The 16,869-nt window shown below is 30.5% G+C and overlaps 2 protein-coding genes across 2 annotated transcripts; both read right to left on the reverse strand.

Moving 5' to 3' along the window:
• Positions 1-1,697: 1,697 nt before the first annotated feature.
• On the reverse strand, positions 1,698-11,777 carry Lipt1 (Lipoyltransferase 1). Its single transcript, XM_065514366.1, has 4 exons — positions 10,488-11,777; positions 6,210-6,317; positions 5,789-6,145; positions 1,698-2,093 (listed from the first exon to the last, which is right to left on the reverse strand). Exons 1-4 carry the CDS (start codon positions 11,100-11,102, stop codon positions 1,929-1,931), a joined length of 1,245 nt encoding a protein of 414 aa, XP_065370438.1. The 5' UTR covers positions 11,103-11,777; the 3' UTR covers positions 1,698-1,928.
• Positions 11,778-11,922: 145 nt separating this feature from the next.
• On the reverse strand, positions 11,923-12,346 carry LOC135962441 (uncharacterized). The gene has a single exon (XM_065514368.1). It carries the CDS (start codon positions 12,149-12,151, stop codon positions 11,957-11,959), a length of 195 nt encoding a protein of 64 aa, XP_065370440.1. The 5' UTR covers positions 12,152-12,346; the 3' UTR covers positions 11,923-11,956.
• Positions 12,347-16,869: the final 4,523 nt, after the last annotated feature.

The following is a 16,869-nucleotide window of genomic DNA, read 5'->3' on the forward strand; positions in this document are numbered from 1 at the left end:
TTAAATGAAGCGTTGATATTCTGGGCACTGACAGTCTTACCCAATTTTTTTATTTGTGGATAAGGGCAATTAAAATTATACCCAATTTTCTGATAGGTAATAGCACACACAATATAAAAATAGCATTTTAAAATATTTCCAAAACATCAACTTTCTAAAACTAATGAATAAAATTTGACTACGATGGTGTACGATTTTAAGTGACATTCACTGTATTCGTTTTTTAAATAACATGAAACTTGTTATGCTTCAACGTGCAATTTGAAAGGAAAATATACCTTACTCAGCATTCTAGAAAGTCAAAAAACAAAAAAAATTAGGATGCCAAGAAACCGAACAAAAAAAGCTTCACCTTTTTCAAGAGTCTAAATATGAATTTATCAACCATCTTGTAATATCTGTGACCGTTGCAATACTAAACAAAGATTGGATTGCGGCCAAACATCATGATGAAACATTTATTAAGTTTTCATAATGCGTAACGATATAAAATATTGTATTTTTTATTGCATCCTAATAAACAATAGTCTCTTCATCAAGTTGAACATGTATCATATTCATAAACCATGACTAGCATGTATTTTGTTGTTATAAGAGTTAGGTTTTTGACAACAGACTAAGGTTTTTGACGCCTCGTCTCTATGTTACCCTATGGTTTAAACAATATAAAAGTTTTTTCGAAACGATTTCTTGAAATACCGAATTATTTCAATTATATTTTAAATTTGAAAAGTGTTAATACACAGTATTGCGGTCTATAAATTACTTAAGAATAAAAAAAATTATGTACCTTTAGAGAACACTTTAAGTAAAAAAACTTCTTTGACGTTGTTCTCAATACGGAGTTTTTGGATGTGAGCCAAAGAAATAATAAGATGACGATATGACAAATTAAACTGAATTTGTTTAAAAAAGAGGGCGGGTCAATAACACTTTGAATCAAACACAGGTTTATTTTTCAACATAGTCTCTTATTTTGAATTTTTCTTCTTCAGGTATCTCAAAGGGAACGATTATTGGAGCTGTACGAGACGAAGGTTTTGGACAGCTGCCTGAATACCATACCATAGTCTCTTATCACATTGTCTAACGATTCCGCAATTTTTTGTATCCCTTACAAAAAATAAGATTTGTAAAGGTCATCAAATATTTTTGTGAGATGCGGGGATGTAATAGAATCCAATTATTGTCGGAATTGGTTTTGAAACCGACAGAAAAATTACATTGGTATCGATCTAGAATTAAAGAAAAAATTACATTGGATTTTATAAGTCAAATGTACCTTCTTTGTCGTTTTCAAAACCGATGATTTCATCTTAGGAGTCACTCTTGTTTCCAACAATTTCTTCAGGTTTGGAAACAACAAATAGTCGCTCGGGGATAAATCCGGAGAATATGGAGGATGATACATTGTATTACATGTATTTTGTTGTTGCAAGACTTAGGTTTTTGACAACAGACTTAGGTTTTTTGTCTCTGAGTAACGCTTTAGATCTAAACATGAACTGAGTTTAATATTTTAAAATAAACTTTTTGTTTTATTAATTTTTATATTTTCAAATGGTGCGGAAAAAATATAAGTGGTAGTTTAAAATAAAGTCGATTTTAACAAAAATGGCTGATCGTTTTTTAAACAGAAATGATATTTTACTTACATTTGTTATTACTTAAAAATTTAAAAAAAAAACGTTAATGTGTACGCTTACAAAATTTTATATATTTTATTTTGAATATTAAATAAAAAATAATAATGTATTATAAAATATAAAAATTATATTTGATATTTAGTATGATTGATAAGAACTAACAAAAAAATATTTAAAAAACTAACATTATTTGCATATAACAATTGATCGTAAAAAGTGTAACGATTAAAAATGTATTTATTGATGATAAAATATGTTCGAAACTTAAATCAATTTGAATTCTCACATACTATTAATGGCCTGTTTAACATTATCAGTTGATACCAATTTTAAGGCTTTAATAATTCCATTCAGATTTTTTTCGTTGTACGGCTTGTTTTGTAATTGAGAAACGACTGGTATACGCTCACCGCTAGGCATTGTAATTGTAATTTCAGACATCAACCCCTATAAAATAGAGCACAAAAATCGGTTATATGTGTAAGATATTCACCCTTATCGTGGTTGGCGTAGGCGTTTTACACCATTTAGTCAACCGCGATATGTGTGAATATTATTTGTAGGATATCTTTTAATACATATGTATATTAGGCCGACACACAAAAAAAAATTAATTTTGTTACCCATCTCAAAATAAACCATGGTTTGTTTTAGGATTTCGCCCAAAACAACAGATCTCTTCCAGCCACATTCAACGCTATATTTGCCATGTCCAAGTTTATCCTTAATATAGAGATATTCGATAATTTTTAAGATTTTTCAATGAAAATTTTTAATGAAAATGTGTATTATTTTCGAAGTACATTTCAATATTCGTACTAGTTCGTTCTTTCAATACATCATATTTCAAAATTTTTGTTTTGACAAGAAAAAAATGCAAATTTTGCAAAATTTATACATGTTTTTAGTACTGTAGATTAAAATTGGTAGTTAATCCGATTCAAACACGTGTATTTATTTCCTGGATAATATATGGATGAAGATTGGCCGAAAAATAAAAAAGAAAACACTGACCACCGACCACCGGATTTTCTTGAATTTCAAAAATATTTTTTGTTATATCGCGTTTCTTTATTCAGAGATTTTGTTCAGTTTAATCTTTTTTGTATTAATTTACTTTATTTGTCTTCAGATGGTTATTTAAGAATTGAAGTAAATTTTATTACTCTGTATTGCTGAAATATTACACTTGAGACTTATACCCATTTAGAGGGGCGATTTTTGTGAATTTAACATAGGATTTATCGAAATAATGTTTAAGATTTGTAATTGCAGCTTCATGATTCAAAACAATTGTTAATTTTCTGTTCATTTCTTAAAAATTGTTGAAGTCGTTCTCGATGTTGAAATATTATTATTTTTTATTTTGTTAAAAAAGAATATTGAATATTTTGTTTTTTATGACCGCAGTAATGTGTGGAAGTTCAGTAGATCAGGCGTCTTTTGAAACTTATATTGCAAATTTAAGTCGTTTAGATTATCTAATCTCTCAAACCCAGATATTATGTTTATCGAAAATGTTTTTTATTCTTATATATAAAAAGAAATGTACATTTTGATTTTTATAAAATTTTCAGTGAATATTCAAATTTTTGATTTTTGGTCTGTGGGCGGAGTGGCGTGGTAAAATCAAAATTTAAAAAATGACACTATACTAATGATATCAAGGTCAGTAATTGTGGGCAAACTTTTGCAAATAAAAAAAGTTAAAAAAAAAATCAAAAAAAAAATTGTCAAAATTTTTTTTTTTCATTCGAGAAGTAAATGCTTTTTTTCATTCCCAGCGATCAAACAATGCAAATTTTAATTTCGTAGCTTAACATCATTCTAAAAATTTTAATTCACAGTGGTGTACTCTGAAGCGAATGATTTGGTGTAACAAGTCCGGTACATACCAAACTTCTGCGAAATGCAAATGAATATTCAATCCGTTGTCGACAAGGTATTCACAAGTCTTACAACCAACTACAAAAATTCGGATTGGCTTGGGAACGTGAAATTTTGGTACCAAAAAATTATGATGTCAACAAGCGCAATGAGCGAATTAATTGAAACTGACTGGCGAAATAATGAATGTCAGGTCGGGGAGTCCGTGCTTTTTTTTGTCCGACACTGTATATTCAAATCGATATGCAATATAAAACAGAATTATTGTAAGGGCCAGCAACGCGGACCGGGTTCAGCTAGTTTTTTATAAAACTTTCTAATTTTTGCACCACAGTGTATAAATAATATTAATTAGTTCATTCGTACTGAGTCAACATAAATTTAGTAGTTTAGCAGTTTTTTTCGAAATTGACTTTTTAATGAAAATCGATAGAAAAGTGTAGTGTGCATCAACACCCGAAATAATGAAAATTAAGTGTTTATATATACAGAGATAACGCAAATTCAATTATATCGTAAGCGGCTCTCACCTTTTTACTTTACCGCAAAAATAACGTAAACGACATAAAAGCAAAAAGGGGCAATAAATGAAAGTAAGAGTAGCCGAAGAACTAGAGAGAAAATCAAAAGAAATTGAAATACAAAATATATAGATGTACTAAATGTGATCAAGGAAAAAATTTAGACAGCAGTCATATCCAAACAGAAGAATTTAAGTTTAAGAATTTTTTTGAAGGAACAAAAACAAAGGACGGAAAATAATTTGTTTTTATGTGCTAGTTTCGACCTTCAAAAACTTTTGAATATGCCTCATAGTAAATGTATTACACTGTTTTATTCAAGAAAATACTCGTATTACAATTTAAGTGTTTATGGATTGTATTTGTTATGGGGTGAAAAAGACGGCAAACGATGTTGTTTGTAACGATGAAATTTGTACTGCAACGTACAAATATCTCCTTATTTTAGATGAACGGAAAACTGTGAATGATTTAAGTTTATATTGCAGTAGCTTTGCCGGACAAAATCATATAAAGCCATGTTAATTAAAAATGCTATCATTTCATTAAATCATCCAAATTCATTAAATCTATTAAAATTACTTACTAACTATCAGGTCATACTATGACGCCTGTTGATTATATTCACAGCTCAATAGAATCATTTACTCGAAACCGAACTGTATGGGCTCTTAGTGAGTGGCCTACAGTTATTCGAAGTGCAAGAAAGCATTCTGATTTTCTAAACTGGAAAATGTTTTCTGTTCTGCTTCTTCCAAAGAAATTAAAATTAAGCACGATGTGGTCTGCAATTTTTGATACAACCGTGATTACAATTAAATACGGATATTTTGATAATAGCGAGGAAAAGACTATTAATATTGAATTAAATACGGTCCGTGTACCTCCTCCGCCATACAACACAGAATTAAACATTTTTCACATAAATTCAATGATCTAAAATCTTTTTGCAATAAAAATAGTATTCCTCAATGTTTTCATAACGAATATATTGGCCTAAAATATTCCCAAAATATTAAAGACGCCTTAAACGAAACATATGAAGAAGATGTGCCTTAATTTCCTAAGCACCAACTATATTAGGTTAAATCTTTACTATGATTTATAAAAAATGTTTAATATACTGCATACTATAAGAAAATATATTTTTTCGAAACTTAAGACAATATTTATTCTTTCTAAAGTATTTATCGTATGCACCACACTTCAGTCTCAGCTACCTGTAATAGAGACGGTAAAAATAACGTAAGCGCCAAAACAAATTTGTTGCTCACAAAATTAACTTAAAAATGCATTTATCGCATGTATGATACCATTAATAGACTACATTTTAATTTTCAAAGAAATCCTTCGCACAACTTAAAAAAAAAACGAAAAAAAAATCTTTCCTATAAAATTTGATTTTTGGCGCTTACGTTATTTTCGCGGTTAGGGCTCGATATATTCATTTTGCAAAATTCCATTTTTACCGATAACATGCGAACAGTACGAATAATAAAATTAAATAAAACTTTCAAAGTTATAAACATTTTCATACAAAATCCTTGAAAAATCGTATAAATGGTATCCCTTACTATACATATATGTGTTGTTTTGGGAAAAAATAAAAATATTTTCAAAAAAACGAAAAACGAACGGCTAGACCCAAAACCAAGGTTTAATTTTGTTGTAACAAAATCACTATTTTTCCTATCCATACGAAGTGAGTCGCTCTAATGAATATTTATTTTGTACCTTATCGACTTCAACGGCAAGTTTCATTTTTAATTGTTTCTCATCGTCCGCTTTAAGTGCCAAATCCTTTTCTACTGTAAACTTGGGTGTTTTACCAAGAACCCAATCCCATGAACTAAATTCCTGGCGCAATTCTTCAATACCAGGAAACCATTTCTCTGTCGGATTGACCAATTGAAATCCACGTTGTTTCATTGTTTGAGTGCTACCACCATCTTCCAGCTCAGTCGCAGATGTACGCAAAAACTCATAGCCCACAGCAGACAGCAATTGTGGAACATTAACACTGCGATTTACATCGCAGAGATTTCTTATTGGTGAACGTACCGAAGCAGTTGCCTTGCTAATATAATTTGCCTAAAGGTAACCAAAAAGTTTTAAACAAATATTCAAATAATTCAATTGCATGCTATATACATACATCTTCTTTAACCAAAGCTTCTCCCAAATGTAATTTATTAGCACTCACTAATAGAGTGCAATGATGATAAGCATTCGGATGGCCCAATTTAGCCGCAGTTCCAGAAATCTACAACATCAAAAATAAAAACATTATTAATATTAAACAATCTAAATAAATCGTCTACAGATATGTAGATGAATGGAAAAATGTACAAGTTTATAGGTCAAAAAGCAACAGCATGGTAATACGTAATAAAATAGAATTAAAACAAAATACAACCAGATAACAAATTTTATAATACAAAGAAAAATCAAATCTCTCAAAGTCAATATCAAAACAAAAAATTTAATACTAAGTACTATCTATGTATGTAGGATGATAATGATATGTATTGTAGAATGATAATATAATCAAATTAATTCCAGTACTTTGTAATATTTTCATATATGTATTATACAGGTTTTTTCTCGGGATTTCTAAACCGTGATTTTTCTTTGTTCTGCTCTTTAGAAAGTAGTTTTCGAATCGAATGCACTCGCGGGCATCTAAATTGGGATCCTATTAAAAAAAACATTTCCTTTAGAGTGAGTGTGTTTTGCAGACATTGTATAATGGAAATTCAAAATCATATTCATTTTGTGAATAAACTATTTTTGAAAAGTTATTTGTGAAAAACGAAGATGTGAATGATGAAATATATGGAACATTTCAGACAAATAGTATATAATGTATTCATCGTTAGAAGCAGTACATGTCTATGGGATACTTATGTTTATATTTTAAATTAAGACATTAAATGAAGACATTATGTAGATGCACTTATAATTTTCAGCATATTTAATTTAATTTACATTATAATTATATATTTCGGGAATTTCCTGGTACTTGGGAAATTTACTAATTCCCGCGAATCAAAAAGATCGGGAAATTAAAAACCCTAGATAATGCGTAAAATTAGTTCCAGATGGACCCACAACGACCTAATGGAGGTTGTAGTTCTAGGTGAGGACATACTAAAACCGTTTTCAAAGATTTTGAAACACACTCAAAATTTTTAATTATTTTGAAAAAACTATTTTAGGGCAGGTCTTAGTACTTTAGTACCTCCAACTCACAGATTTCTAAATTTCAAACAACTATGGATAGCTAAATAATTTACCTCGTAAATTAAAGATTGTACAATTTTTTATTTTTTTTTAATATTTTTTGTTTTTTTTTTATTTATATGCGCTGGGGGAGAAAATACTAAAAGAGGTGTTTATGAAAAGTTGAATAACTTTTACAATTTTCATTAGTAACTGAACTCTTCCTTAACGGCTGGGCCGATTTCGATGAAATTTGTTGTGTGTGTTTGAGTGGGTGCCTGGATGGTTTACATTCACAATTGACCTATATAGGAACAATGGGCTGGCACCTCCCATACAAAGTAAAAATTTATTATTGCATATGTGGAGTACTATTATAGTGGGAGTCTTCAAACTTTGTGTGAGCTATGGCAGAACAAGGTTTGCCGGGACAGCTAGTATTGGTATAAATTTTTATAAGCTTTCATATCAGAATAAGCAATGAAAAGCGACTAAAATCAAAAGTTGATAAATTTTGTTTTTCTTTTAGATATTCTTAACAAAACAAATACTTATAACTAACAAATGTATCAAAAACTGCACGCCATTCTATAGCGTAATTAGTTTTCTTTCCAAACTAGTTAAAAAATTTAAAGTCGGACTAAGCTACATGTCGATAAGTCGACGAACATCACTGAAAACGATTTTTTAAAATAACTTCTGAATTTGAGGGTGTTTCTGAAATTTTAAGGCACAATTTGTAGTGTACTCAGCAAGACCTATAACCCAAGCTATGTCGTTTTCCAAGTTTTTTACACCGTAGCACCGTGTTATTTAAGCTTAGGGTTTTTGTTATAAAAATATTTTTATTTCAATATTTCGCTACATCAATGTGTAGCATCTTCAGGAAAAATTTGTATTTGTTATTTCAAATTATTTATTATTATTTATTTAAAATTATTTGAAATTACAAAAACTAATTTTTCATGTAGATGCATTGATGTAGCGAAATATTTAAACATTTGCAAAAATAACATGAAATCATATAAATTATGAAATATCACATACGAAGTATACATAGGTACAATTTTTTTGTTTGAAACGACTCTTTAAAATTTTCATTCAAATATTTAAAAAAAAAAATTGAAAAATCAAATTAAAAATTTTAAATTATTCTTATTGGAGGTACACAATAATTTGACAGACATATAACTTTATATCCTTTAAAACAAAAATTGCCCCCAAAAAATTAGTTGCTAATAATTTCTGTTAAATGTAACAACTAGGGTATTCAAATTATTCGATTTTTCTCTTGTTCGAATAAAACGAATAATTCGAATAAGAGATTTTTACTTGTTCGAATAATTCGATCACACGTTTAAAATTAATCGAATTTCGAATAATTTAAATTGTTCTAATAAAGTAAACAATGAAGTTTTTATGTAGTTTTTTAATATTTTATTGTTTAAGAAAAACAAAAAATAACGTTAATGTTAGCAATTCAAGTACATATTGATAATGTTAAAAAACATTCGAAAACAAAGGCCATCATTAAATTTTCATCAGAAATATTCTGATAAGATTCCCTCCCGAACAATCTACAAAACAATTGACTAGCAAACTCTTCAGTTTCCGTTTTGCTTTAAAAAATCTGACCTAGTTGGACATGATCCTGAATTCAAGTACTTGAATTCATTATTTATTTGAAATAAGGAGAATAATAAGTACCACTCATTACTTTGTAACGCATGAAATAAGTACAAATCATTACCAGAATTTACAAAATTTTTGCTGGGTACAATACAAACGTATTAAGAACTTATTAAAGTTGTTCATTAATTCGGGTTTTAAAATGAATAAATAATTCTTTAGTAAATGAATTATTCACTTTATATTTATAACAAATTGTATTATACCCACAAGCCGTACCTTTTTTTAATTCGTTCAAGTGATCGAATGACTCTCTTTAGTTATTTGTCGAATTTCAGATACAATACAATTTTTGTAAGTCATTATTACTTATTTAAATCTAGAATTATGAAAAATTTTAAGCAATTTAAAAAATTTAAATATACAGTGACGGACATTACAATAGAATCACTACCAATATTTCATTTAAAACCAGGAGCAATCATAAGGATTGGTGTGGGCCAGAAAATATAAAAAGGTGGCAAAATGTGTAGTGGACGGACGAAACGACCATTAATTTAATTGGTAGAGATGATAAGACATGGGTTAGACGTCCAAAAAATGGCAAAAACCAAAAACGTTTAAACATGGTTGGGGAAATATTATTATATGGGGATGCTTTTCTTGGTATTGCGTGGTCCAATTTATTGGATTAAAGAAAATATGGATAAGCACTTGTATGTAAAAATTTTGGAGAATGTTAAATGGCTCTAAGCACACGTCAGGTCTTGCCAAAAAATGGTTTTTATATAACAAAATTCATGTTATGGAATGGCCGACTTTAATCCTATGTAAAATAGTAAAAGACAAACTCGGACCTGAAAAATTGAAAAACAAGGAAGAACTTTGGCAGAAAATTCAGGAAATATGGTATGCAATTTACCGATCTACATGCGAAAGTTTGTTAAATTCAATCCCCAAAAGATTTGATGCTGTTATTAGAAATAATTGATATGCAACAAAATAAAAAAAATTTTCTCCAAAATGGACAAACTGAGTATAGGGTTTTATTACCCTTTGGTAGTAGAGTCGAACGTATACTGTCATGATCGTGTGTTTTTGGACCAATCGCCATAAAATTAGGCGGCATGTCTTCTATATATGTATATGAAACTTATTTGTGTTGAATTTTATTTGAATACCAATATTTTTAAGAAATCTATACTTGTTAAAATGATTTTCGGATGTGGGCCTTATATGGGAGCTATGACTAATTATAGACCGATCGTCACAAAATTTGGTGATGCTTAAGATATTTGAGAGCTAACTATTTTCAATAGCCAATAGGCTTTGTCTTTGGGACAATAGAAAAGCCTGTACCAAATTTTGTCGAATTATCTTTACAAGGTTTATATTGTTGCACGTTACAAACATCAGCACTAACCCAATATACCCTACCCACTATGGTGATGTACATATGTAATAAAAACCAGTGTTCATAGCATGAAAATAGTTTTATTCGATATTCAAAATAAATAAATAAAAATATTAATGATTCCAGTATTTATTTTTTATACAATGATGGTGTCATTATTCAACTTACCTTCTTGTCATTGATGATAATATCATCACGTTTGTTTATTTCGGCTTTAATAGCCCATTCGCGGAAAAGTGCACGAGTCAATATATTCAAATTGTATTTACGGTTGTAACGTTCTCGTGGAGTAAAAAATGTACAATTTAAATTACCACGATCGTGATATACAGCTCCACCGCCACTATTACGGCGCGCCAAAGTTATTCCCTTGTCGACAAGTTTCGAAACATTAGCCTCGGTGAAAGGATTCTGATGACGTCCAATAACAACACAAGGATCGTTGGCCCAGAGCAAAAGAACATGATGACGATTAAAGTCAAAATGCCTGTAAAGCCAATCTTCTAATGCTAAATTCGTGAAAATATCATACGATTGCGAAATGAATACAGATTTCTTAATCTCAGAATCCGTTATAGAACTGCCTTTAGTTTCTTTTATCGTCTTCCGGGTTGCATCGTCATTATTGCTGGTGCTGCTGTTACGATCGCTTTCGTTTGATGTACTTGTCGATGAGGAAGAAGTAAAGCAAGAAGATTGATTTCGTTGCGATGTTGCTAATATTCTGCAAATAGTACTCAATTGAGCACAATTGCTACTGCGAATTGCACTGAATGTCAACATATCTGACGATTGTTGAGCACAGTATATAAACAGTTGTTGTTCTAAAAATAATATATATTTTTGTCGTCTGTTTTCTTTACAGGTTAGTAACTGATGTATTTTTCTTCCAGTTTACGTACTGGCTGCGTCTGACGTAAGTATGTGCAATTAAATAAATTGATAGTCAAACAAACTGAAAATACAATTTGTTGTATTGCACTTAGTAGGTTATTTATTGTTTATACTCGCTTCTCGCTTCCAACTGTTGGGCAGTGTGGTGGTGGACATATAATTTTGACGCAATTTGCTTTTTAGCCTTTATTGTTTTGTGGTCTTTTGACTAGAATTCGCTTAGATATTCATATGAAGACAGAAACATCAGAAAAATCAAAACAAAACAAAGAACAATGTTGAATACATTTGTGTATTTTTCCTATATTTGTTTTGATTTCTATATACTATGTTAAATACGAGTATACGAAAACGACGAAATCTTCGGAGCAATTCTGTTCCCTTGTTGTCAAGTAATTCTTTAAAATTTAGTACAGATGTTTAGACAGCAGATAATTTATATTTTCAGATAATCGCCTAGGCGGTAAGGGGTAGTAATTGTAAACTGTTAGGCTGTGTGCGTGATCAGTCCAATGTAAGCAAATGGATTGATATTCTTTACAATTATTAAGGTCACAATAATATTTATGTATTTTCTTTTTAATTAACGTGTGTTTTAGTGTCTGAATGTATATATTTTTTAAACTTTTATTATCTATTTAAGGCACATAAATGTTTTTGATTTTAAGTTCTTTTGTTCGAATTTTGATATGTGTAGTATATTCAAATGTTTATTTTCGTGGTTCAATTGGGTATATTGGACTTTAGCACTCGTTACACTTTTTATGGATCGCACACTTTTTCGATGCTGCAGTGTCAGCTGCTGTGACGGAGATCAAATATTCGTGCAAAGCTGGGGTTTGATGTAACCACTTCCACGTTTGATGTAGTCCGCTGACTCGTAGACGAAGTCCCAAACAATCCTTACTCCAATTTTTATTCATTCCTCTAAAACCCATCCAAAAGGTTTCGAAAATTCTAAATTTCTGTTTAACATGCACTTAAAAACACTCTAAATCGTTTTCTTTTCTATTGGCTTTAATAATTTTCCTTTTAAAGTATCTTGTTAAGAATGTATGTATATATGCAAACTTTTTTGCTTCTTTGTCTACAAACACGAATAACAAATACGCAAAATATTTGTTACAACCGAATCGAATCACGAAACTTTAGTGAATGAAAATTTTCCTCCAGAATGTCACTACACAGGGATGGAAAAGTTGATACGATTTTATTTTTTGATACTATTTGCTGTTAAAAAGTACCATAATACTCACCACTATTGTGAAAACTTAAGCAATTTTCAGTTTTACATAAAAATAAAAATTTACATGTTCTTATAGTCCCAGTACCTCTTATTGATAGATGTATGTATGTTCGTTCTTGAATCAATTAATTTTTCTTCAATTCAAATCTATTAAAAATAGTAGAATAATTTTTAGACATGTGTGTTTCTTTAAAATTAAAACAATACTGACGGGAGCTTTTAAACAATGTTCTTAACATAGAGCGGAAACACTCCTGTCAAAGACCTAACTCAGTTGTCAGAAGCCTAAGTGGTGATAATGTATTAGTAGAAAAAACTACGTGAAAACAAAAACAACACTCGTATGTGTTATTATTTTGAGTAATATTTTTCTTTGAATTTTTTTCTAGTTTCCGCTCTGTTTCTCTATGGTTCTTAACATAATAATTTTGTTAGATATTCAATATAAAAGAAATAACAATTTACAAAATTTTATATGATTTTTATAAAATGTTTATATTGAAGTTCGTTCATGGCTGTGTTCATTACAAAAGTACATAACAAATCATCCATGTTTCAAAAAAACATTCTGGGTGGCAGCATTACGCCAGCTGACTATTTTTTCTCACTCATGTTTTCCCTTTTGAAATGTCAAAAAATTGTTTACAAAAATTTTTAAATTTGTTAAAATTTTATATTCGAAAAAGTGAGTTTTTGTTACCGCTTTATGTGTGTAAAATATTTGAAAGTGCAAATAAAAAACTATTTCGTTTTAAAAAATGTTTTTTTTTTGGCGGTTTAGAAAGAATTAAACAGACAAAAATTACTGTTGTTCTTGTATTGAGTCAAGATTCTTGACCCATAATCATAGTCAAACACTAAAGTCGGTTCTTTTTAAAATGAACTTTAAAATAAAAACCTGCTTTTAATTATTTTGCATCTATAGTCAAAATGAAGGTAGTTTTTAAATTGCACCGACATTAACTGGGTGCCACCTCAAATGTAGAAAATAAATATAAATTTTAAATATTTTTAGGTAAACAAAATTTATTTTGTTTTTTTCTTTTTTTGAAAAAAAAAAATTCGAACTGTTTTTTTAATTTTTGTTTGTTTTTTTTTTTAATTTTTAGCGAAAAAAACTTGGTGAAAAAAATAGGGTTACAAATATTTTTCCGATTTTGACCCATTGTAGGTCCAACTTACTATGGTCTTATATACGTCGTTGCAAAGGTCTTTGAAATATCTATCCATATTGTCTATATTAATGACTTAGTAATCCAGATATAGGTAAAAAATCGAGGTTGTCCTGGTTTTTTCCTTATATCTCAGCCATTTGTGGACCGATTTTAAATAGCAACCGAGCCGGAAGAATTTTAAAAATTTTATTTTCATTTAAGAATTCCAAGAATAAATTCATCACATTTTTGTTTTTTTTCACACATTCCGTTATTGGACCTCTTCGACTATCTGACTCCACCAACATATTTAAAATTGACAAACGCGTTACAACACCAACAACAAAAATATATTTATTTATTTATTTATTTACAATATACTTTATAAATAAATTTATAAAATATACAGGAAGGCGCCGGGTTACTAGACCATATGCGCACAAAAAAGGAAAATAATATGTGTAGAAAGTAAATGATAAATCTAACTTAAAATTTAAAAAAATAAAAAATACTGACAGAGGACAAAAAAAAATTAAAATTTTCAATTTAAAAATTATGTCGTCGGGAATTATACCCTATGAAAGAAGAAATTTAAAATAACAATAAAGAAAATTATAAAGCAAAAAGTTTAAGTGGAGATTGACATTAATTAAATCAAAGGTTAAAAATAAATATAACAAAAAAATGAAATGTATGTATTAAAACTAAATTTAAAGATTTAAAGTAACAAACAAGTTATATGTATATAAAATCATGGATAATGGAACTATTCACACATCTTGAATATCATGTATCTGAAGACTTCTTCTTATAGACGGAAGATTTATGTTCGTAGTGCAGTCAATGATTTTATCCAGGGTTTCATCAATTTTGGAGTTTCCACATTCCGTAAAAATATGCGAGATAGTAAGAATGACGTCGCAGAAAGCACATTTTTTCGGGGATGTGTCATCATAGTAGTGTTGAGTGTTGAATTTAGTACTGCCAACTCGCAAGCGACTTAGCATTATGCATTCGCTTCTTGACATGTCAATATTATATTTAGGTCTTAAACGAGAAGGATGAAGTTGCCTATGTGAAGCTCGATATTGGTTGTAAATTACGCTAGGCATACATGGAGTTTCGGTTACATGTGGTAAATTGTGTGCATTTTTTGCAGCTGCGTCTGCACTTTCGTTTCCACATATACCAATATGAGATGGTATCCATAAAATTAATATCGTCGTATTTCCATTTATCTGCATCATAATGTGATTATATTGTCCGTTGTTGTTTTTTGATAATGCCATAGTTACACTAAGACTATCCGTACAGATCATAGCCCTAATATTCCTGCTGTTTGCATATGAAATGGCTGCCATAATTGCCGCCAGTTCTGCCGAAAAAATTCCCACATTATCAGGTAAGCGAGCTTCCCCAATAGTAACAAATTTCGTTGGATTTATTTGCTCAACAATTCCGTATGTTGTAGATCCATTTTGAAAAGAACCATCAGTATATATTATAATTTCTGGTGCAAAAGACGATATTTTCCCTTGTAGATTCTTCCGGAATATGATGGGGTTTATATTGTTCTTACTGTAGATGCTCAAACTTGTATCTGTCATAACATGGGAATTGTTATAAGTAGTAGAATTTGGTTTTTCCGGCAACACAATATTGTGTTCATTCAAGAGTTTAATGATTTGTGAAATTGCTGACTGTATACCGATGTTTTGGCGTTCACGGTGTTTCCAAAAGCTGTCATGAAGCCCATCTGTTGGAATAGTAAACGATCTAGATGCCATACTGATTGCACTTTTTTCCAACATGGTTTGAAAATCATGATATCTGGCTTCGTATCTTAGTAGCTCCAAAGGGGTTGCTCTCAATAAACCCGATGCTGTCCTATAACAATTGTTAATTGCAGTGTTCAGATTCCTCACGTTCCTTTTCGATGTCCACCCGTAAATAGTAATACCATGAAGCATAACTCCGGTGACCAAAGACCGACATATGTCTAGGGCAGTATCAATATGAGGACCTTTTGAGCGAGAACAAATTAATTTCAGGAGATTATTTATCTTGGCTAGTTTGGAGGATATATATTTTACATGTACGTTCCATAATAAGTTCCTTGTAAACAAAATGCCCAATATTCTCATCTGGTCAGTAATAACAATATCCAAATTTCTAATATTTATGGTGTTAACAACGCAAGCCCTTTTCCTGCAGACATGAAGGATTTCAGTTTTCTCCGCTGGTATCACTGCACCCCTGCCAACTGCCCAATTGTGGACTGCTTGATCCAGATTATTCAAGTTAGTATAGACGTCATCATGGGTACCTGAAGTAATCGCAAAGATATTATCTGCATAAATGCCAATGTAATCCATTCCAGGAATTTCCTCAATAGCCCTTGCCAAGGAGTTGGCATAAATGGTGTATAATACGACCGACAATGGTGATCCCTGTGGAATCCCATTGTCCAATGAAAATGTTGATGAAAAAAAACCATCCACTTTAACGGTAATCTTTCGATTCATAAGAAATGATCTCAACAGTTCCAGAATGCATTTAGGGATGCCCCATTCGTTCATTTCCAAAATTATAAAAGTAAGGACAACTTTGTCAAATGCCTTTTCGATGTCTTCAGATATGACCAGACTATGTGAATGTTTACTAAGATTCGCTCTTAAAGTATCCTCCATTTTGTGACATAGACTGTGCACACCATGTCTTGGTACAAAAGCGTGCTGAATTTTGGAAACTTTGTGAATCGCGTATTTCCAAAATCTTCTAGCCAAAATTTTTTCCAAAATCTTGGAGAGAACTGGTAGAAGAGATATTGGACGGTATCCTTCCAACCGGCCAGCATCCTTACCAGGCTTAGGAATAGGTGTTAAAATTGCAATCTTCCAATCCTGTGGGAACACCCCACTTATTAGTATGTTGTCGTATAGTTTGCAGAGGCGAGATTTTAGTTCCATCGGTGCCATTTTTACCATTGAATAGGTAATTTCTCGAGCTGGAGTCGAACCTTTTAAAGTTCTCATTATTTCCTCTAGTTCAGAAGTACCAATACTGTTTGCCAATACTGTTAGTTGTTCATTGTCCTGCGGTAAGTTTGCAATATCCAGATTTCTCTTAGATATTATAATATTTGCATTAAGTTGCGAATCCGAACTAATGGATGACCAAAACTCGGCAAATTTGCCAGCAATTTCTTGAGGATGTGAGTGGATGTTATTGTTGATACAAATCGCGCCAAAAGAAT

The sequence above is a fragment of the Calliphora vicina genome, chromosome 5, assembly GCF_958450345.1.
Source record: "Calliphora vicina chromosome 5, idCalVici1.1, whole genome shotgun sequence".
Taxonomy (NCBI): Eukaryota; Metazoa; Arthropoda; class Insecta; order Diptera; family Calliphoridae; genus Calliphora; species Calliphora vicina.

Bases quoted from the DNA above. Each gene is read 5' to 3' on its own strand.
- Lipt1 (XM_065514366.1), bottom strand. From the start codon at position 11,102: ATGTTGACATTCAGTGCAATTCGCAGTAGCAATTGTGCTCAATTGAGT. The intron at 6,146-6,209 runs GTATGTATATAG...GGTTACCTTTAG, and splicing joins AAGCTTTGGTTAAAGAAGAT to GCAAATTATATTAGCAAGGC. The intron at 2,094-5,788 runs GTACAAAATAAA...TCTATTTTATAG, and splicing joins TTGCCGTTGAAGTCGATAAG to GGGTTGATGTCTGAAATTAC.
- LOC135962441 (XM_065514368.1), bottom strand. From the start codon at position 12,151: ATGGGTTTTAGAGGAATGAATAAAAATTGGAGTAAGGATTGTTTGGGA.